General features: G+C 35.3%; 1 protein-coding gene across 1 annotated transcript in view; it reads left to right on the plus strand.

The window, feature by feature from the left end:
• STAM (signal transducing adaptor molecule) overlaps positions 1 to 21,284 on the plus strand; it is a 33,612-nt gene extending 12,328 nt beyond the window's left edge. Inside the window, exons 3-14 of the mRNA XM_082044815.1 lie at positions 3,967 to 4,042; positions 4,130 to 4,225; positions 4,779 to 4,925; positions 5,187 to 5,277; positions 6,655 to 6,847; positions 7,171 to 7,265; positions 8,195 to 8,283; positions 9,891 to 9,978; positions 12,317 to 12,371; positions 12,700 to 12,853; positions 14,875 to 15,050; positions 16,131 to 21,284. Coding sequence (XP_081900941.1) covers positions 3,967 to 4,042; positions 4,130 to 4,225; positions 4,779 to 4,925; positions 5,187 to 5,277; positions 6,655 to 6,847; positions 7,171 to 7,265; positions 8,195 to 8,283; positions 9,891 to 9,978; positions 12,317 to 12,371; positions 12,700 to 12,853; positions 14,875 to 15,050; positions 16,131 to 16,380 — 1,510 coding nt within the window. The 3' untranslated portion in view covers positions 16,381 to 21,284. The remainder of the gene's footprint in view (positions 1 to 3,966; positions 4,043 to 4,129; positions 4,226 to 4,778; positions 4,926 to 5,186; positions 5,278 to 6,654; positions 6,848 to 7,170; positions 7,266 to 8,194; positions 8,284 to 9,890; positions 9,979 to 12,316; positions 12,372 to 12,699; positions 12,854 to 14,874; positions 15,051 to 16,130) is intronic.
• Positions 21,285 to 24,005: the final 2,721 nt, after the last annotated feature.

Below are 24,005 nucleotides of genomic sequence, written 5' to 3' on the forward strand. Positions count from 1 at the left end.
TTGCTGATAGCGAGCTTTCTTTGTTTTGATGGATTATGTCATGCCATAGAAAGGTAAGGCAAGACAGAGTTCCCCATTCTGAAGTTTAAATGAGATATGTTATGCTGTTTGAAATTCTTCTCTCTTAATTTAAATTTCTGTGGCAAGGATGCCAGTCTTCTTACCTGGGATCTGCTGTAATCTTTTAACTAGTCTATTACCATTCTTGGCAGAAGCTTAGGTTATAAAATCTCTGTTTTATGGGTTTTCTTTGTACCAGTCTGTAAGCTCCATTGCGTACCTGCAGCATTTGAGATGTAAATTGTCTTACAGGTGTAGCCACAATAGACTGGAAGGACTGTTCTTCCTTTTTGTCCCACAGTCTTACATGACACATTGTCTCATTTAGGTCTGCCAACAACTTGTTTGCTTCCAGAGTAATTGGTGGAAAGCTGTTATGCTACAATGCTGCTACATTTTCTAAGATAAATTAGGCACAGTTCAGTAACAAAATTGCTACTGTTAATTTTTATATTGCAGTACCTTCATTACAGACAATTGCCAGTAGGTAAAAATTTTCTTTCTTCCCTTAATCCAACCAACTAAACCAGGTTTTAGCAAATTAGAATTCTGCTGAATCTCTCTTAGACTATTTTCTTTATTTTTTGTGAAATTAAAAATCTAATTGATTTAGAGTTGATGCCAGAATTTTAATAGAAAACACTGGAAAGACAGTAAATTCAGTAGTGTTTTAAATAATATGCCTTTATTTACAGTAACATATAAAAAGTATTGCCATATGTAGTGTAGAATTAACTTGATAATTTCTTCGTGTTTCACATATCAGGTTCTTAAGATGATCTAAAATTTGTCTAAGACTATCCACACTTATTTAAAATCTCTGAATTTGCTTTAGAAACTTCTACAGCTCAGCAGTTACATATTACATTGTTTGCATCCCACTTTTGGGGAATATTGCTAGTTCAGCGAGCAAGTTGCCTTTTCAACATGGAAACATGATTAAAACAAAGGTTTTACCATTAGAAGCAATCTTTTTTTTTTTTTTTTCTGGTTTTATGCAACACTATTGAAAACTTGTTTATTTTTAATACTTTTATCGTATTTAACTGGCATTTTAAATCATCTGACTACAGGAAAAGTATAGACTTTTGCATGGTGTTGGTTTTCTGTAAGGAAAATGTTTACACAACTGCATGTCTTGCTTATTAGCACTGAGTAAAATAATATTCTAAAATTTGAATGATTCATTAAGCATAATGAAAAGCAAAATTAAAGGCCACTTATGGTAGAGTTTAGCATGAAGTGCTTCCCCTTCCCTCAGTCAGCTCAGTGCCGACTACTTCCTGAGTGAAATTCTGTTTGCATTTGGCTTTGAGATGGTTGTGCCTTTTGTATTAATGAGACATATTTTATGTTTGAAACTATCACAACTTTTTCGCCAGAAAAGTTACTTAATAAAAAGGATGCCTGAAAAAAAAATGAAGGTAGCAACTGGGAGAATACACCAATGGTTGCGAAAATCGAAATGTTCATTGCAGCACTTTCTACTGGGGGTGGGGGTGGGTGTTGAACAATTATCATTGAGAAATGGTTGGTCTATATTGCTGCTTTGCCTAACTTTGTCCTGGTTCCTTATGCATTAATCACTGCCTCAGTGAATCAGTCTTTTGGTTAGCTGATTTGTCTTGGGTTGCTTTTGTGCCTGTTCATACAAGAAAGAATAGTAAAACCACTTACTCGATAGTCTTCCATAGTACTTATATTTTTTTTTCCCTCAAGTTACCCAGTCTGAGTAGCATTTTGTGTAGTCATTGCATTGTATGTCTCACAGGCTGACCAGGAAGCTCTGACTTAACTTTGTTTTAAAGGAGCTGGCAGGAAAACCAAATCACATGTATAGTCTTGAGCCCCACAGTCAGTTAATCTAAACTGTAAATAAGCAATAAACTCCTGAAAATACATGAAATGTTTTGTGCACAGTAGTACTTTAGATTCCAATTGCTGTTAATTTTGTCTTTGTTAAATAAAAATATAATCAAAGACATGATTTTTTACTCTCTAAAACTGAAATTTATTGTGAATGTTTTCTGGGTATAATAGTGTATAATAGTGTAGCTTCTATTGTATCTTGCCCTTTTTTCCCCTTACTGTTTTTTTATTCCCACTCACTGTGCTGCCTCTGAAACATTGATTGTAGAATCATTGGAGCGGAACTAGGGCCCAATATTTGTATAGCATGGTCTGGAGAGAAGCCTAATAAATAGATAGAATGCTGTTCTGGTGGGGTGCGTGCCTTCCCTTCTCATAATTTACATACTAAACTGTATGCTGAATTAATGTGAAGTAAAAATAAGGATTACAATTCTGCCTAGAATAGGGATTCTTAGTCTGTGGGACTAAACATTGGTAAGCCTGGAGGGGTTTTTGGTGTAGGTGTAATCAAAATATTTTTTTTAAACATTTGAGCATGTTAAAACCTTAGCAGTCATTTCTGTTATATATATGAGCAAATATTTTTGTTGTTCTTTTTTTTAAGGCATTTTAATGAATTTCTGAGGGGTTTCTTGTGGTGTGTGTTTTGTTGTTGTTGTTGATTTTTTTTTTAACCCTTTCTTGTTACTTTTTAACTTTTTAATAAGACTTTGGATTCCTTAATAAAAACATCTTATGCTAATGGTCCTGTTTCTGAACTGCTGAACTCTTGATCTCACACCCTACCTTTATAAATACTGACTTATCAGTTAATGGATATGTATTTTTCTGTGCTTGTGTTCATATCACATTGGTAGTCCTACTCATAAATTAATGGTTAAAACCCCAGTTATTTCTGAAAATTTTAGTTTTTTTTTTTTTTTAATTAAAGTGATCCTATGAGAAGTCGTGGATAATTAATTGATAAAAGGCAGTGCTTGCCTTATAGCCTTCGTTCGTAGTAATTAGTTATATGAAGGTATACACTGAGTGATATGCAGTCTTGCTGTGTAACAGCATCTTCTATAATTAGTACTACTAAATATGAGGTGGACATTTCTGTAAAATGTAGACACTGCCAAATATAGTATAGCCAAGCAGTGGTGTAACTTATACCCAAGTTTCATGTTAGTTCTTGGATATCAGTTCAATAGGAAAATAATTTTGCTTCCCAGAAAAAAGGTTGCTATAAATACTACAGAAAGGTGTAAAATCTCTTAGTTTAATTTACCTTCTCTTTCCTCTTCCCCTGTTTACCCTCTTTCAGGGTTTAGGGCTGTTCAACAGATAGTGCTTGTACACCCATGATAATTCCTACCCAGGCTCGCTTGGCCTTCCCCTACCTTTAAAGACAGAACAAAATAACAGAAAGTCACACAGATTTTAATATGCCACACTGTGTCTGAAACTCCAATTCAAATTATTTCTTAAATTCCCTATTCACATTATTTCTAACTACCACAACATAGATAAGACTTAAATTCTGTATTTAATTGTTTTGAAACTGGTGTAGAATGTCTAACAATTTTTCTTAGCACTTATTGGTTCATTGCGTATCTTCTTTATAAATGTTATTCTGTAGATTTAAAGAGACGCTATGGAATGTAGTGGTGGTAGCCTAAAAGAAAAAAGTAGCAAAATCTGTTGGTAATCAGTATGTAAGCAAATGTTCTTATATATGTATGTGAAATACAGAGGACTAGGTGAATGGACTACAGACAATTACAGTTCTCTAATTGTAAGGGGTTTTATGCGTTTTTTGAGTATTTACAGTAATTCTTTCTAACTACTGAGAGGTTTTGATGACTAAGAAAGCTAGCAATCCTACAGGTGGAAGTGGCTTCAACCATTAGTGTTGTTCGTTCATTTTACTAAATAACTTACTGGTGATGTTCAGGAGAGCTTGCTGTCCCTTAGTGGTGTCATGTATCGTTGTGTGTGCAATAGGAAATGTTCATTCCATTGCATTTTTAAAATCTGTCTTGTGCTTTTTAGGCCTAAGGACTGTCTGCGTTCTATTATGAAGAGAGTGAATCATAAAGATCCCCATGTTGCTATGCAAGCCTTAACAGTAGGTTCTTTTTAATGTAGTGCTTTTACTTCCTGAAAACTTCCACTGCAAAAAATCTTTGCCAAGTTTTAATCTTTCTTTCTTTAGCTTCTAGGAGCATGTGTATCAAACTGTGGTAAAATCTTTCATTTAGAAGTCTGTTCAAGAGATTTTGCCAGTGAAGTAAGCAATGTGTTGAATAAGGTAATGTATTGCATTGATTTATACAATTCATAGAAAAATTAAATCAGACAGAGAATTGGGGTAATCTGAAAGTGGAATGGAATCTACTTTTGGAAGACTGGAAATGTGTGTGCGTGAGGAAGGATACAAGATTACTGGGAAGACTGTGGTTGTGAGAAAGAACTTCCTGAATGCCACTTCACACTACAATTATTTATGTATTCTGTTTGGGGAAAGGCGGGGTGTGTTGTGTTAATTTATAAATATACAAAATCATTTTCACCTTAAATAATAGCGATGAAACACTAAATACAGACATGGTGAAAGAGAGATAAAACAGGGCTTTCATCTAAGCATGTTTTACTTTATTTTGTGCCTAGTACATATGGTACTAGTACAAACACAATGCTGATATACTGTTTTCCTTTTCTAATAAAGATATCCTGTAGTGCTACACTTGACTTGAAAATAAAATGTCTGTATAGTTCATATCAACAGTAATGTGAAATTATTTGAAATTAAGGAATTAAGAGCAGATTCCTACATTATTAGCTAGTTTCTACTCTTCTTGCAGGGTCATCCAAAAGTTTGTGAAAAGCTGAAAGCCCTTATGGTGGAATGGACTGATGAATTCAAGAATGATCCACAGCTTAGTTTAATATCTGCTATGATAAAAAATCTTAAGGAGCAAGGAGTTACTTTCCCAGCTATTGGTTCACAGGTATGTTACATTTTGTGGTTGTTCTTAAAGGGTATCACAAATTCTTGGTATCCTCAGTTCTGTATTTTATAGTTTGTGGTCTTGAATTCTATAATGTGTTTGGCAAACAAAATGAAATCTCTCGTCTTAATATAACATTCCATCAGTGCAATGCTCTGATTTACTTCAGATTTTTATATTACAAATAAATACAAATCAAAATGGTCAACTGAATGCATTGTCATTTTTTATTTTGTTTTTGCATCTTGCACTTTTGACTAGGCCGCTGAACAGGCAAAAGCAAGTCCAGCTCTGGTTGCCAAAGATCCTGGTACAGTCGCCAACAAAAAGGAAGAGGAAGATTTAGCTAAAGGTGAGTATATTTATTTGCTGACCTGATGAACATGTTTGTAAATATAAAATAAAGCAGGAACAAATATTTTGCTTCCTTCCTCTTGTGTGATTAGTATATTTGTGATTTATGGATTATGGTTATGATTTCTATTCCTTTCTTTTTGTACCCTTCCTGAAGGGTTAGATATTAAAACTTTTCTATGGGTAAAAAGTATGAAAAATTCCTGATTTTTACTCTTTTACTTTTTTTTTTTTTTTAATCTTGCCAAACTGAAACAACACAGTAAAAAATCTGCAAAATCTCATGTCAAGGATATGGTCCACTGTAGAAATGTTTGATACTAGTTCTGCACTTGGATTTTCCCTCTCCGTGGGGCAAGTGAAGCACATACATTTGCAAATTAAACATTTGATGGAAGGGGAAAATAAGGATTATATATAGTATAAGTTATATGCAAAGTATTTTGCATACACTACTTTAAGCTTTTATTCTTTTGAATACTGCTTCTGTAGTATTCTTTAAGGCTTTGATTGCTGTAAGCATAAGTGGCTGTTAACATCTCAGTGCCATACCATTAAACAAAACTAGGATGGTTTCTTTTGGTTTACTGTTGTACTAAGGTATATTTAAAGGTCATTTAATGATCTTATACCAGACATGTGAAGAGTTACTCTTAGAATGCTTTGATCTGTATGGTCTAGGTACTGTTTTACTGAGGTCAGACTTTGGTGATATAAAGCCCTTGTACGTAGGATGCCTTTGGGCTTAAAATTGTAGCAATGTCTGTTCACTAGGAGTTAAGTTCTTGTGCTAGTAGTTGGTGGATGTTTGCAGTTTCTCATCTTTGACAGAATTTTTTTTTGTTCAACTATTATCTAATATAGCACTATTTTATTTAAATCATCGTCAGCCCATCTGCATATGTTGCTAATGGTTTCTTCAACAGTTGAACCACCAAAGTTGAATTTTAAAGGGGTCTGTGTCTCAAAGGTTTCATATTCTGCATGGGTTCTCTAATATTTGTTCTCTTGTATTTTGTGTTCCCCTCTGTCCCTTCTTAAACTTGATCTTTTTTTTTCACAAACTTGGAGGAGTTTAATATGAGTGAAACCTTCCATATAATAATTAGAAATTGAGTTATCCTCTTTGTGCTTAAGTGCTAATTATTTGTCCTGTCCATGTTGAAAGCCTCAGTAAATCTGTGGGCAGAATTGTGCTCTATAATTATAAAACGTCTTTTGGGTTTTTTTTACCATTATTTTTCAGTGAAAGGAAGAAGTTGATTATGATGCAAAAAGAACGGAATTACACTAAAAGTTTTCAGAGAGTTAAATTTTCATATAATCCAAACCATTTATGTAGGGAATTTTCATGTGAATAACTCTTCTTTTGTAGCTATTGAACTGTCACTAAAAGAACAAAGGCAACAGCAAACAACACTTTCCAGTTTGTATCCGAGCACCTCAAGCCTTTTAACAAATCACAAGCATGAGGGCCGCAAGGTTCGTGCAATCTATGATTTTGAGGCTGCAGAAGACAACGAGTTAACTTTTAAAGCTGGAGAACTTATAACTATCCTTGATGACAGGTAATTTATACAGAATGCCTACTAGAAGTATATTAGACTGTAAAAATCAATTGGGAATAATTATATCGTCTGTGTAGAAGTATACATTGGAATACAATTGCAATAAAACATATTTACATATTTAGTACTTTATTTAGTCATCTCCTAGAGTTTTTACATACAAATGTAACTGCATAAAGATTCCTGTATAAGATTTCTGTGTATATACTTGTCTTTATGTACAAGTAGTATAAATGGCCTGTACAGTGCAATTATTAGGAAAATTCCTTGTATGTTTTTTTTTTAATGTATGGGGTTTTAAATGTTTTTTTTTTTATCTTTAGTGATCCAAATTGGTGGAAAGGTGAAACTCATCAAGGTATAGGATTGTTTCCATCTAATTTTGTAACAGCTGATCTTTCTGCTGAGCCAGAAATGAGTAAGTAATATTATGTTTATGTATATACGTTAAGCCTTGCCATGGCCCAAGGGATATTTCCATAGTGATTTACTATCCCTGTTTCCTTTCCCTTATGATAGAGTTGAGTTGCAAGTTAATGTGATACTTGAAGTAAAACTGAGGAGCCCTTGCTGTGCTCCCACAAACGACAGTCATATCTTCATGTGTCAGGCCAAGGTTTCCTAAGCTGGCATCTGCTGAAAAACATGATGATGTCTGCTGCTGGCTTTGTCAGGAGCTTCCTTGAGACTCCTTTAACAACTCCATTGACTCCTAGAAAAACATAGGCAATAGCAGTTTTTTCCCAAATTGCCTTTTTACCTGGTTGCAATGGTACATATCTAACCAAGGGAAAACTGAAGGCCCCTGGGCAGCTTGGAGTTGGAGACAGATTACCAGTGTTCAAACAATTCAAGAAACCTACGTGCTGTAGGTATGTATGTGTGCATAATGGAAGAAGGGTGTTGCTTTTTTCTGCATACTGGTAATCTTCTTGTATCTATCTTGTATAATATATACAGTATATATTTTTTATTTTGTATGCATAATATATATACAAAGGTGTATAATCCAATCACTCTCTTAATGTTTTTTTTTATGATGAGTTACTTATAGGTATGTTATGTGCAGGGAGACTGTGATAAAGAAATATACTTGCTAAAACATGTTTCTGTTGACCTTGTGTGAACTGATTTTTTTTTTATTTAATGCATTTACAGATATGTTTAAGAAAATTGTTTGAATCTGTGGAGATATTGCCTTTGTATGTCAACAAAATCTTCATTTTTTAGTTTTTTACAGTAGATATTTCAAATGCAAAGAACTTGGGCAGCATGCTAGCTGTATAATATGTCATTGTTTTGTTTATTTTTATTTTATAAAGTAAAATCGGCCTGTTTATCTTACAGTGAAAGCTGAGAAGAAAACAGTGCAGTTCAGTGATGAAGTTCAAGTAGAAACAATAGAACCTGAGCCTGAACCAGTTTACATTGATGAAGTAAGCATGATAAAAGTACTGATTTTCAGCTGCCAGTACATTTGAACCCTTGAACATGAGTACCTGTTTAACCCTTTCATTCTGCACTTCAAAACCAATTTTAAATATTAGGAGAACACAATCAAAAGAGAATGGGAAGGAAAGCTTGATTTAACTTACAAAAAAAATCATCTTCGGTATTCTAATTTGTTCATGTATCTTGAAGGAGTGGAGTGACACAATTGCTTTCAAGTTTTGCTTTAAGTACTTCAGCATACCTCAGAGATACCCATCTTGAATGCTGTCTTACATTTATTTCCAGTATAATCACTACTGTCTTCCCCCAGTCTGAAAGATCTCTTTCCTTTTCTGAAAACTCTGAACTTTTTTTGCTCCGTAAGTGGTATTTAGTAAGATTTGCACAATCTCACAGCAGTGGTTCTGCAAGGTTCCCAGGAACTCTCAGCCCAGGATGTTTTTCCCCTGCCTTTCCCTCCCCACCTAGGGGCTTAGAATTGTTCTCTTTAGAATTTTTCCCTTTCTCTCTCGTGACCTTCCATTTCTTTCTCAACTAGGGTTCTGTCTTTGGTTTTTGAAATTAAAAATCGGTTACTGCCTTCCTAAAGTCCTAGTTATCTCCTGCCTCAAATACTCTTCCAAGAGATACGAGTTTGTAATCTGCTGAAAGAGCTTATCTCAGGCCTGCCTTTGTGCCTTCCAGCTTTTGTCTTCTGTGATTCCACATCAGTTTATGTTTGAGTGTCTTGTTTTGTTTTTAAAATTACTATAGTATAATTTTTAAGGAAATAGTTCATTTGGCTTCTTCCTGCCTTTCCTGCGGTTGAGAAGGGAAAAACAATATTTTAGTTTCCACTTTGATACAACCTATATAACTCTGGCCTGTTAAAGACTGTTTATTTGATATCACTCAGCTAAAAAGTGACTTTTTTTTTTTAAATCACGTGTGATGTTGATGTTTGGTTAAGCAATATAGTTAACTCCAAGACATACTTTTAAAAGAGTTTATGCCTGTTAATTTTCTAGGCTTTGGTATTTTTATAAATAGGTCGTACTTAAACTGGTTAATGATGACTTCTTTTGAAGTCAGCCATGCAACCCCTCCAAACAAATCTTAAAAAGCCCCTTTCATATGTATTAGTAATGACATTGCTCATGTGCTGATAGGCTTCATACACTTAAAACATGCAGGGTAGTTTTTCAGTGAATTTAGCTGTAAGAACCCATTTATTTTTAAAGTACTCTGAATATATTCTGTCAAAACATTTCCACAAATCCCACTAGGTGGTAGTATTGCATATGTAGTAACTAGAATGGAAAATAGAAACTGCTCAAAAATACTATTTAGAAGGATTTTTAGGAATAAAGGGGTATTCTGCACATTCCACTTGTTACTACTAATAATTTTTATCATTTGGCTTTTCTTTGTTCAAGCATCTTCATTCCTGTGAAATAACATGTATGATTTCTATTTTCTTAAAGTTAGTCTAGATTATTTCCAAGTCCCAAGGGATCCAAATGGCCGTTGTAAATAACTGCTTTAATTTACTGTCCTGAAAGTGTTAATTCTACTCCCCACATAAGGCCTAATTATGCAATCTGTGTTTTAGGATAAAATGGACCAGCTCTTGCAGATGTTACAAAGTGCAGATCCGTCTGATGACCAGCCAGACCTCCCAGAATTGCTTCATCTTGAGGGTAAGAAAATCTCATGGCTTTTTGGTGTTATTTTCATCTGTTGTAATTACTTATATCCAAACAAATTGAAACTAAGCTGCAACTACTTGAGCTTCATGTGCCCACCACAAGCACGCCTGAGGAAAGTGCCTGAGCTGTAATTATTTTCTCCCTTCCTGTTTCCCACATCTAAGAGATCAAAGTGCAAACTTTTAACTTAAAACGAGCCCACTCCTCTCTCAAGGAAACATATTCTGTAGTCTTTTATTTTTAAAGACCCAGGAATACTTAATTCAATCATATTCATCCATTTCTTTTTCCTTCATAGAGTAGCACAGCATGAGTTGCAAAAGGAGTGTAAGGAAGATCCCATGAGAGGAAGCCAAAATACTGCTAAAGCTTAGCATAGACCCGTAGGTGTCCCACATGCTTTTCACTTGCATGAATATTTATATAGGATTTCAATATTAACAAATACCATATACAGTGCTACAAATTAGACTAGTTCTTTAGATTAAAATTATTCAAACTACTTCTTCAAAGAGGCATTATAAACCATTCTATCTGGGTTGATAGATGCAGCAAAATTTTTGTAAGGGAACTTTAGATGAGACAGAACATTGGCTTAACCTGATGATTCAGATAGTACCAGACTTTAAGAAAATGGCAGATACCATATCTATCTGGAAGTTAATAATGAAAAAGTGCATAAGCTTGTAAGCTTTTGGCTGTCTCCCATCTTTCCATGTCCATCTGGTTCATCATACCTATAAATTAATCCTTTTTTAGTAACTGCACATCCATGACGTGTCTGCACGTAGTCTAGTTCTACTAAAGCTCAAGAGAGGTGAAAAGAGATGTGAATGGTTTTAGTCTTTCAAGTACCAAATATACTTATAGAGGTTATTGTCCAAGAAGCAGATTGCCTATATCTGGTCCAGGACAGAGGCAAAGAAATTAAAGGTATGCTTGTCAACCAACCCCCAGATATGGCTTACCTTAGGGTCTCCTTTCAGAATGCATTATGCGATCATTAGAACAATGCTGAATTTTATATTAAGTCACGGGACTGCTCCTAGAATCTGAAAGCCGTAGTGTAGTCAGATGATGACTCCCCAGCTACCTACGCTTGCCTAACATATGGCTGCATATAGTTCCACAATGCCATGTTCAAGACTGTACTTGCTCTACACTCAGGTAGGCCTTGGGTAGCTACTGTTTTTGGCATGGATTCTGGGAATTTGGTTATAGCTGTGTGTTGGATCTTGGGTTTCTAGAAGTGGTGGCAGGTGCTGATAAACACTTGACAAAAACCCACTTCATTTTCTTCTGCAAGCCAGATTTGCTGTTGCCTTCAAGGAACACATCAGTGCTGCCCTTTAACCCATCATGGCCCAGGGGCTTTCAGGGTGTTCTGCATCTCTCATTTGGGAAAACTACAAGTGAAGACAGTGTTCCAGAGCTGCTTATAATGCATTTAGGTCATCTTTGATGCCTGAATCTTTTTTTTCTCATCTCCCAGTTTAAATGTTGAGTGCCTCTTGGGATTAAACACATCTCTTGATTAGTAAATAATTCATTGCTTGGGTAAGTGGGCACATTTTGCATTCAGGGGTAGGGTTAAATTGTAATTTCTCCTTTCAGCTTCCTTGACTGTTTATTTCACATTTGACAAACTCTGCCTTTCTGTTAGTTAATTGTGTTTGCTTGGCAGTTACATGAACTACACGCCCTTGTGCTGACAGTTGGTTGGGAGTGCGTTTTTGTTTATTTTAAAGCTTTTCCATTCTACTTCTGATAAGTTTTTGTATTGGTTTTTGCATGTTAGTGATTTGAAAAAGCCCCTTTCCCCCAGTTCGGGTTCCAGTGAGACAGCAGTGTGCTGTTAAGTGTCTTTGTGCAGATGATTTAAATCATTGCAAGCTGTTTTCCCCTTCATTGTTTTCTTTGATTGTCTTTTTGTAGTAATGTTAGTTGAGCACATGATCTAGGTTGCAGTGGCAAGTTTTCTTCCTTGAAGAAGAGATCACCTTTCAGATTTACCTGAATTTTTTATGCAAAATACTTTTGGCTTTACACTGCCTGGATGTTAAATATGTTTTGTTTCACTCCATTTTTATTTTCTTTTTAAAATACACTTTTTAAACTGTACCTCTACTGAAAACTTCATCTGGATCTCATTCTGAGATTGTTCATGACACTACCACTGTTACTGTAACTGCTTTGGCATACGGATCATAGTAATGATTAAAAAAAAATTGGGCTATTATCTACATATCTCGGATATATTTTTTTTTTAAAGCTGCTTTCTGACTTGAAGTATGGAACTCTTTATTATTCTGATATCTTTTTATTCTAGCCATGTGCCACCAGATGGGACCTCTCATAGATGAAAAGTTGGAAGATATAGACAGGTAAAAAAAACCCACAAATGTTTTGACTCAAATTAAGATTCATTCTTAGAATACCAGTGTTGTTACTTACTGATATCTTAATCATTTCTGTGAATACCAGCAAAGAAATAGGTGTATTTATTAGTAACTTCTCATCTGGGAGGAGGTCTGAAGTAGCCACATAATGTTTTATAGTGTTGTACCATTGACATTCTGGCACTTGTCAGGCATCACTTCACAGACAGGAAGAATATGTTGCTTAACACACCTCATGAAAGTTTATCTGTGTTGTCTGTTCTGTACTGAAGTTACCTAAATTGTAGAATAAGCTGTAAAATATATTTTCTAGGAAGCATTCAGAACTTTCAGAGCTCAATGTTAAAGCAATGGAGGCTCTTTCCTTGTATAACAAATTGATGAATGAAGACCCTATGTATTCCATGTATGCAAAACTACAAAACCAACAGTATTACATGCAGTCGTCTGGGGTTTCTAGCTCTCAGGTATGTATGGAATTGTTAATAACCATTGATTTTATCATGTACCTACTGAACTGTGGTTGATTTCTTAAAAATTATTAGGGATAAGTAGTTTTTCACATGAGAAATTTTTACAAAACTTGCTCAAATATTTTTTTACAGTATACTTCTCTACATTACTAAAATAAATATATACTGATATATAAAGCGTGGTGGAGCATATTGATTGCAAGTAATAATTTTTCTTATTTCTGCCCTTTAGTTCCCACCCTTCTTTCTCCCTGAGTTGGAAACATCTTTTTATGGCCTTTGTTAGCTTAGTGCTAGGTTAATATCATCTTGCTCCCTCAGAGATAATCTCAAATGAAAAAGCAGCCTTTACTCTCAACACAGTATTTAAAAGAAAAACCATTTTCAGCTGCAAGCTTTGGATCTTCTCCTTTTGCAAGTTTTAACATTTTTAGTTCTTTTTTATTCAGGCCTTTTTGATGAAGGGAAAAAAACAATCTGTGCTTGGAATTGCAGATAAAAATAAAAGCTGCCAGGGCTTTTCATAGTGGGTAAAAAAGTAAAGAACCAAAGGAACACAGTTCCTGTTTTAAGATTATGCCCTCCCCACACCTTCCTTCCCCAATCTCTTCTTTTAGCTTCCTTTTTTTTTTTTTTTTTAAATATCAGTGGAGAGCATTTAGTATTTAAGTTACTGAAGTTAAAAATTATGGTTCTTTCATGGCAGCATTTCCATGTAATTGACTTATCTATAAGTAGACCTTTCGGCTTATTCATATACTATGGAATTTTTAAAGGGTCTTTTAAACATTTAAATGCTTAATCCCAAAGCCTAATGCACACTTGCTGTATAGTTTTCCTGTTCATAGGAATATGTAATATTTCAAACTGTTTTTCCAATAATTTACGTGCTTTTCAAGTAAACAAAAATTCAAGCCAACTTATGAATACCTGTTCAGTATTATATAAACATTGAAGCAGATTTAGTTCTTTAGCTTCCTACAAATATGTACTTTCTTTAGTATCTTTTAAAGAAAATTATGTATATTTGTGCAGTGTCATTAAGAGGAACATTGTCTTCCATTCATACACGATAAGCAACCATGCTGTGACCTTATCAAATAATTTCAATATTTTTTATAAATGGGTATGTTTCCGGGGATTCTTCAAGGGAAAAACAGGATTTTGGAGTGAATATGAGCCAGTATAAAGTTCTGAAAAGTTAGGAGGTCTCATGCCTTTGCCTTCAAAAAGTCTTTTGCAGTACTGATGTATCTTTTATGAATATGTCAGCTGAGATTCATGGATCCTGAGACAGAAGAGCTGTATATCATAAACCTACATGAACTCAGTTGTACATGAGACCTGATAATTTCTTCTAGTAATTTGTGTTAAGCCAAATAATTAATGATTTCACAAAAGCATAGGCTTTAGAAATTTAGTCTTGATTTAGAATACAGTTGACACATCTACTAGCAGTCTTTTTCTCTAGGTAGTTGTAAAATATTACCATATTTTCAATTAAAATTTTCTTAAGACCACTTTTTCCCTTCTGTCCAGCTCAAAAAATTTTGCAGTGGCAGTCACAACAGTTACATGAAATTACAGGTTAACTAAAAACATTATTGGCTTTCCATTTTAATGATTTTTACTTAGTGAAAGTTATCTGGGCATCAAAATTATTCTGCTTTGGACTGCTATTTGCTACATGATTTAAATCATTCAGTATTTTCTTTCAAAAGCAGAAGCTCTTAATTAGCATGAGTGATAGTCATTAAAATAAAATTTGTGAATGCAAGTTTTCCAGTGAACTATTTGACCTTTTTAGTACTGGAGCCTGAGGTTAGAAATGTGAAAATCCTTTGAAAATCTGGCAATTTTTTCATACTGCAAAACTTAATAAAGACAATATTTTTTTTCTATTAAAACATCTGTAATAAAAGGTTTGAGAGGCTGTCTTTAAGTTCTAAAGTCAGATATGAAATACCAAATTTTCTTGTATTTTATTTTTAATATTCTTTGATTTCTCTTCCTAGGTTTATCCGGGACAACCTCAAAGCAACGCGTATTTGGTGGCAGGGAGTGCACAGATGGGCCCTATTCAAGGCTACAACCTTCCTCCAGAGCAGCTCCCTTCTCTCAGCCAAGGCACCGTGACTCCATCTGCCAGCTCAGTGCTGCCTGCTCAGCCTGCACAGACGTCTTACACAAAGTAAGTTGAAATATTTCCCCACTCAAGTTTAAATCAAATTAAATATGAAGGACTACAGATAGAAAAGAACCTCCTTTAAATATTGTGTTTGTTTGGTTGGGGTTTTGTAATAGTTTTCTCTAATTTTTAATTTTATAGACAAGAAATGTAATTTTTACATATGTATTTATTTTATATAAAATAAAAATAGAGAAAAATATATAGACATGAGTGGTTTATTTTTTTAAGTTAACTTTTAATGTACATTTAATGTTGAAGAATATCTGCTGCTGTTGCTGGCTTTGTTAAATTTATGAGGTAGTCTATATTTTATTGTTCTTTTATCAAATATCTTACTGTGAAAGCATACTGAGAATTCTGCTCATTTTGGGAAAGAAGTGAATGGGCTGTGGACGCTTACTACAGCTTATACAGCTTTCCCACATAAAGGAGCTACAAGTGGCTTTCTATTTTGGGTAGATGCTCAAAGATGGGAAGTTTTGGCTAAGCTACCTAAATTGTGAAAAAGTTTTGAATTGACCTTAGAACAAGATTAGGTGTTGGTTGTTGTTGTTTGTTTGGGGGTTTGTGTGGGTTGGTTTGTTTGGTTGGTTTTGTTGGGGTTTTGTTGGTTGTTTTTTTTTTTTTTGTTTGCTCTCTGTGTAATTTTATTTTATAAAGTTGGGAGAGACATCCATCCTGCATTATTAAAGTATTTGTTAGTCTCTGTTCCTCAAAGTTACTTATTTGGGTTAGTAAAAGTTGTATGGCTAAAGAGAGTTTCTGCATACTTCACCTGACTTGTTTTGCTATTTAAAATGTTTGGGTTTTGTTGTTTTTTTTTTTTTTTCATGAGCAGAAGGGAAGATAGACAGGATTCCATGTTGCACATTAAAATAAAACAAAGTATAGATTCGCAGTCTAGTTTTAAATCCATGGGACTTGTGTTAGGTGTGTTTAAGTCTGAGGAGTGTGTTTGAGTTTTAATTGAAGTATCCATTTGCTACAGTTTTAAATATGCAAGATGTCCACGGTTTGATTTTTATGTGTATTTATAGAACAGCAAAGCAATAAAGTGTTGTTTGTTTTTTTGTTTTTCAGTGCAATGGTTGGCTCTGTTGCTGGAAATACTTACTCTAACCAGGCTCCAGTGTATAGTCCGCCACCCGCTACTGTTGATGTTGCTGCTTATCAGAATGCTGGAACTAATATGTCCCAGGTGCCAAACTATAACTTAGCGTCCTCAGCTCTGCCGCAGACAGCGGGCAGTCAACAGCCACCTCCACAGCAACCACAGCCTGCGCCACCTCCACAGCCACAGCATAGTTACTCACAGAAGGCTCTGCTATAGGATCCAGGACTTCTGATTCCTAATCTTCTCTAACCTCTGCTAAAGGCAGTTGGCAATTCTATGAGTTTCTTCCTTTAATCTCTTAAACTTCGTTTATCCTCAGCTTAATAAGAATCTATCTTGGTGAACAAGTTCAATTTGCACTGACTTTTTAGGATTTTTTTTTTTAAATTTTGCAGAGGAACGGATATATTTAGGACATTTACTTCCTTTTAAAATGCCTAAAAATTGGTACAAGATTATTTATGTCTGGTAAAATTGGCTAGTCTGTGAAAACCCAACACTTGCAAACTGTTGTGGCATATATGTTATGTACATGTAGTGTGTGATTGCAATAGTGGCCATTTCGTATCGCTATGGTGATCATGTGAATATATTTAACACAATGTTTAAAAATAATTTACTGTTTTATTTTAATCATGAACTGACAACAATGTCTCATAGTTTTGTCTCGTTTTATGACAGATGTGATATCTCTTTCCAATGCAGGAAAAGCAGTAATTCTGCATATCATGGTTACACTTACAAGCTGAGGTCTATGTATGAATTTACAAACTTACCTGAGTCTAGGTTTCATTGCTTCTTGAATTGAACACAAGTGTATCATGACTATTAGATGGCTTATCTACCAAAGTAAACTAGTTAACTAGTAAGTGATTTGGGGGGATAACAGCAAATTATGATTCTGCTTCAGATATGATTAATGACTTAAAACTACTATTCAGAGGCTGCTAAACATATCATGGGACCATGCAACAGGATCTTGCATTTTTATCATGAGAAGCATGTAATTTATTTTTTCTAAGTTGTTTATTACAGTGAGAACCAGAACTGTATTCTACATATGTTGGTAGAGATTACACCAAAGACAGAGGAATTGAGTTGGAAGAGAAATGGTGGAGTTTTAAACTGGAACACACGACACCAATAACACTACTTTATTCAAGTCTTCTTAATTAGAACATGGAGAATTACAGACATTTAAATCACTTTGCTGAACAAACCTTCAGGGCTTTATTTTCTCTCTTGTGGCCTTGCTTAGCAATTTGTTGTATTTACTGTTCTTACACAAACACTTCTGCCTTAAACATCTGTTTCAATTTCCAGTCATACCATTTGATTTTATTAGCCCTTCTGTAGTATGAATAGGTTGAGGCATCTTATTTACATTCACTTTCAGGTTACTTTTGAATTCTCCTGCAGCAACGTGCATGAGCCTTTTTTAAATGCTGGCATTTCTCAGTAATTAGCCAGGTGGCTCTTGAAGGCGTGATGTTTTGTTTTGGTGTTTGTTTGTTTGTTTGGTAGTAGAAGGCAGCATTTTGGGTAGGCCTGAACGGTTTCTTGTACAGAGGCTGTTGTTATTTTGCATTTGTATTCCATCTATTAGTGCATCCTGTTTTCCTCTTCTCTTTTCCAGCGACTCTAATTCCAATTAGAGCAATACTAGATGGCTTAAAAACCAGATCTGTGTTTTCAGTCTTGTTAGTGTGTATGTCATAAACGGTTCACTTTTGTGTACTATATTTTTGTGTGATGCTTCTGGAATTAAATGTTGCAATTGTACATTATACTATAAGCTGACCTCAGTTATCCCATAGACTCCTGCGTCTGTTCACAGTTACCTAACATGCCTTTGTTTCACTGTTTTAATAGACACTGGTATTTTGCCTGTTAATGCTTTCGTATGACTATTGTGCATAACTTCTAACTGGGGTGGTTACAAAACATGCCCATAGCTGATGCTTTTCCAGTTGGGGATGCTCTAGCCAGATGGGGCTGTTTTGATAGTAGTATTTTTGCTTATTTTTTTTTCTTCATAATTCTTAAGCACCCTCACAAACCGTCATTAATTCAGTACTTGGTGTCATCACAAAGTCTGTGGAATTTGGAAGGAGATATTAAAAAACAAAATATTGTGTCATAGGTAATTTTTGATAGATTGAAGAGGTGATTTTCTTTAGAATGTTCATGTAATATAATTTAGATAGTGTTCTCTGTCTGCTTTAAGTACCTTATTCCATAATCAGAGAAACAATATGTATAGAAGTGTATAATTTCTACATAAAAGTGAAAATAACTTTTTACTCCATAGTTCTTAGGCCCAGATTCAATGAGAAGCTTGAAGCATCAAAAATAGTCCAACTGACATTGATTATTTGTATTCTTAGGTTTTCATATGTTGCATCACATGTTCCCTAATAAGGGCCTATGGAAACTCTGTACAGAAATGGCTCAGCAAAAATACGTTTTGGTACTAATTTATTGTTTTTAAAATTTTTGGTCTTTTTTCCTCAACATACAGAAATGCTTGCTCCTGATTTCCCGTTTGAACATTGAAAACCTGTGTGTATCACAAGTTGTTTTGCTTTCCAGCTTACTTATTTTGGGTATGTATCCGTCTTTAAGAAAAGGGAAATCACCTTTCATTTGTGTTCAAGATGAACAAAAACCACTTTCTAAAATGCAATGTGACTATAAATTCAGCATAAGAAAAATTGTGAAAAAAATTTTGTTTTCCCTCATGCCTTTACTAGAGTCACTGCTTCATGGTATCTCCTGTAACAAATTGTGGATTTTAGTTGACTTAGAATCAGTTTTCATTGTCCACAGTTGGTGCAGCAGGCCACTAGATTTTTAGATTTGGAGTCTTAGTGTTTCTGTTGCATCCTACATTTTCAATTTCAGATGCGTTTCTCAGATTAGATTGAATTTGGAGCTATATTGCTTCCTGTTGATTTTTCTCATCAGAAAAGCTTATTTCGTCTTCTTGCTTGGTTATGTCCCATATGCTGGATACTCTAAAGTGATGCTGCCACTGCACTAATTCCTTCAGCCATCCTCTCGTATCCTTGCTGCTAATGTAGCAAGTCCTTTTCAGTTCACCTCCTGTCTCCTGGAGATGCCGTCGCTGGGGCTTCTCTGCTGTGGTTTATTCTGAGGATTCCTTCTTTATTCATCATTCTGACCAAGTTCACAAATGTTCTGTCTTACTATGGTATTGAACACTGAAATAAGGGTGTGAGGGGGAAAGAACATATACAGCTACTGTATGGAAAAGGTTTTTAGTATATAAATAAAATGTCATAAAGTTAATCTATCTGAAAGTTAAGAATCCATGGAAATGATATGTTAATCATGTTCCAGAGAAGACCTAATTTTTGACTGTCTTGTTTCTTTACATGTAAGTTGTCAGTGAAAGGCTAAAATGCCTTCACAGTGTTTTGTATGAGCCTTTGTTATTTAACCCTTTTATTGAGAAATACAAAAATGTTAATTAACTTCAGAAAGGATATTTTAGTGGCTTGGTTGTCATGAACTGGAGCAAATTCTGGAAAGTGCCTTCTGTGCATTTCATTTCTATAAACAAAGCTTGTTTACCCATGTGTATCATCTCAACTTATGTGGGCATAAGATGTCAAGATTCACTGTAAGCATCCCAGGAAAATCCTGAGGCAGCGTGTTAACATTTGCTACATGGATGTCGTGGCGGGATGTCCCAGAACACGCACTTGCAGGAACAGTTGCAGCATATATACCCATCCCGTTCAGTGGCCAGTACCCACGTAGACGTGTATTTAATGTCCCAGGCCAAGTACCTACAGGCAGCAGTAACACAACAATAAAAAGGAACAAAATATAAGAATTACTGCATGCTTCTCAGCAGGTGTGGAGCAGCATATTGCCCTCATGGTACAGTTAATTTTTTTTTTTTTTTTTTTTTCCTGGGAGGTGGTGGGGGGAGTGCAGGGAAGGGTTGGGGTGGGCACTGAAAGGAATTTGAGTCACCTGAACTTCAGAAAATTCAGCCAGCAACCAAAATGCTTAGGTGTAACAAAGGAGATGGGTTTGCTTTTAATGGCATGTACATCTTTTGCTGATCAAATCCAGGCTGCTATTGTAGTTCTCTGTTTTCATCTAGATGGCAGGAACATCAGGTTTACACTGGAGAACTGCTTAATACCTCATTCTCCAATTTGCTTTAGTATTTTCTCTAATATCACCTTATTTTTCACTCATATTTCAAAGATACCTGTGCAGTCTTTACATACAAAGATCTTACCTTATTCCCTGTCTGCTGGGTTTCACAGGAAGAATGAACATCTCTAATTACAGCAGCTACCATGGCACTTTGCCTGACTAACTGCAGCTTCCTTTGGAGAAGATGCATGTATCTGTTTTGAAGAGCAAGGGAGCATAATTTTTCCAGTTAAAAATTAGGAGGTGGGTTTGGTTTTTTTAAAAAGAAAAAGGTAAAGTAGAAGTTACAAAAACCTCCATTGCTAACCGTGGGCAGAATCATTTTTTCCTCTGTTATTCAATCTTAGTAAAGCAAACCAACTCCATGCGACAGATACTCCTTTTTCATTTTCAGCTGCATTGAAAAATATTAACCTTTATGTGTATACTGTCCAACACCATAGTAAAAAACGGGAAGGCCTTGACATTTGAACTTTTTGCTTCAATATGTGAAAAACACTATGTATGTTTTTGAAGCCTTGTTTCTTAAATTCGAGTGTTTGTGTATAAAAACATTCCATTTGCTACTATGTAAAATTGCAGATCTAAAGTTCACTTTTCATGCTGCTACCTTGGCAGAAAGGTGGTAGGATTTTCTGTTCTTCTATCCCTGCATGTGCTTCTGGAAATCCAAATAATTTTGTCTTTGTCATGAAAAAGAAAAGAAGCCTGCGGCAGTCTGCTTTGGTTTGAATAAAGTGTACACAGTAGCCAAGTGCATTTTGGGTTTTGTTTTGATTCTCCCTTTGATGTTGGCATATGTATATATTTAGATATACTGCACTGTTGTACAAGAATTGTTTTAGTAAATAACACTATTTGTAAAAACTGTTAACTGTTTTTGGTATGAATGCAAAATATTAAAGTTGGAGTATTTAGTTCAATACGTTGCAAAGTCAATTTCTAAATTTCATGGAAGATTAATCAGAAAAGGACTCCATGGCCGGAAGGACCTGGAGATGCAACAGGCACGGTCTGATAGTAGTACATAGCTCCAGTTTTCTGATTTCAGGCAGGCTGAAGGTGGGCTTTCTTCTTCTGCGTTTTTGTTTTGATGTGGTGTTTTTTGGTTGCTGTTTTTTTTTCTTTTAATGATGCTTACACATAGATTATATTATTTTATTACTTTTGAAGTTGTTTTATTTGTCATTAACTTCCTTCAACTAAATCCAAGTAATACATTACACATCTTGTTTCAAGTATGCTGCATGTCCTCTTATATATATATATATTTTTAAGAATTACAGCATGACTATTTTAAAGGGGTGGTAAAGAACAAATGAAAACGACTGTACTGTCTAATGTATGTAAATACTACTGGCAGCTTGACAGTTAATTTACATGTGTTTTTGGCAGTTAATTCAATTTCTGATGGCTAATGCAAAGTAGCGCTAAGACTTCGTTGTTTTCAACTATGTGAAATGAGTTGAAGATCAGGCTAAAACCTGATTCATGAATCTACATTATGGCTTAAAATGGTGTCACAGGTGAAACTTGATAGTCTAGACAGATATATGCTTCGTTCTTAAAACAATGTTAAGCTTCATGGGTTTCTTGCTGAAGCCAATGCAATTATCTGGGGTCAACATGGGGCTTTGGGAGTGATGGGCAGCAAGTGATGAGTTTTTCCTGTTCTTAGAGTCTCTTCCTAAAAATGTGAGTTAAACACCTGAGGGTAAGTGATCATACAGGCTGTGGGTCAGTAACTTCTGTGTTTCAAGAGAGATTATAGATTTAGCAGATAGAATTGAAAGTCCTACACATTATGTAGAAATGAAACACAACGTCTCTGATTTGGAACAGGGAGCGGGAATGGATACTAAATTTGCTTTACTGTGCTTCTCTTTTGGACAGTAAACGTGTTTCTGTTGAGATGCCTATGATGAAAATACTGTTTGAGAGCTTGTTCTGTAGTAGTCAAGGCTTCTTGTAAAATTTGCTGCCATCTGTCTGGGCAACAGGCAAAATAAGCATCAATCTCATGTGTGTTTAAAGGGATGAAAACAACGATCTTCACTTAAACTTTCAATGAACTGATTCATATGTAATCTCACTTCATATCGCATTATGGAGCTGGGCACCTTCGTGCATTGTCTTACCACTGTAGTTAGTTTTCAAAATCTTATGCTCCTCTGTTGCAGGATAAAACTTTTATCTCACAATATTTGTAAATTTTAATTATCTGGATTATTCTAAGTCAAGGCTGTTTTGTTGATACTGATCATGATCTGTGTTTAAAGCAAGTCATTGTGAGAGAACTTGTGGAGAAACTTCTGCTGATTAAGACTTATTTGCACTTAACAATTCAAAACAATTTTGGGAGTACACAAGGGCAACATGCAATAATACAGAAAATTATATGGGGGGAGCGGGGGAAGGTAAATATGTATTTCCAGTTGTAGACTGAGAGCATCTTTAGAATACAGCCTCTCAAGTTGATGTAAAACATAAGGAATGTAGTGATTGTAACACCTTATATTTTGCTTTGACTTTGCTTAGCCCTGTTAAGGATGAATTTTGAGTCCTTGTGCATGCACCTTTGATTTCTAAAATCAAATGTTTGTGTCCCATGCTCCTGAGATTAGTGACATCCACCACTTTAGCAGTTGTACTTTGGCCCCTCCTCGCTGAGGTGCTGAATCCAGCAGGAACACGGTGTGTGGTTGGTAAAGCCTCTGGCCAGTGTGACACTGCTCACTCGCAGGAACTCATCATGGGTCACCGTCTCTATTTACCGCCTTTTGGCTATAGGAAGCACACGTATCAAGAAGTGGAACTGTTCAATGTATCCATGCCTGGGCCGCTTAATTTTATACAGTATATTCTATAGTGGTTTTCTAAGCTTGATTTATTAACAAGCAAACAAGTCTCTGGAAATCACACGGGAATCTATTTCTAGCCAGCTGTGATGGCTCACCCCGTTGACTCATGCATCATCAGGTACTTGTGGGTTATGTAGATGTGTTTACTTTCGCAAAACATGTGTCAGACTGTCCCAATTTACTGTGCTTCACAAAGGAGTGTGAACATCTAGATCCCTTGGTTTTAATGTCTTTTAGACTTGTGAAAATTTCCCCAAAATGCTCTTTGTTCTCCTGGTGACATACTCCTGTAGCTGATGCTCAATTGTGGCAGAGTTCATTTAGGCAAACAGTGCAACAAAAAACATGTGGCCTGAGAAATACAGGTAATATGACAGTTTATATAAAAATATGGTGTTGTACATAAGAACAAATGGAAGTCTGAGCTCAGGTAAGGACAGAAAAATCACAGTTCCCTGGGACTGTGTGAGAACACAGGGTCAGTACCAACCACCTCGCTGAAACCTGCTGTTGAAACCTTCAAATAGGTGTTTTTCAGAGAAACCAGAGGTGGTGTCTGAAAGGCTCTTGTTAGGGCTGTGTTTGCCAAAAGGGCAATTTTTTCTCCTGGTAAGGTGAGAAAGAGCAAATAGTGAATAGGTTTTTTTTGCTTTAACGGAGTCCACAATCCCACTTCATGACAAATTTCTTGCAGCTTTCATGGAATCATGTTCTACATTATCTGATTATGTGGATGACACTCAAGTGGAATTCAGCATTAGTAATTTTTAAAACTCTTCCTGC

This window comes from Streptopelia decaocto (genome assembly GCF_964273445.1).
Source record: "Streptopelia decaocto genome assembly, chromosome: 2".
In the NCBI taxonomy this organism is placed as follows: domain Eukaryota; kingdom Metazoa; phylum Chordata; class Aves; order Columbiformes; family Columbidae; genus Streptopelia; species Streptopelia decaocto.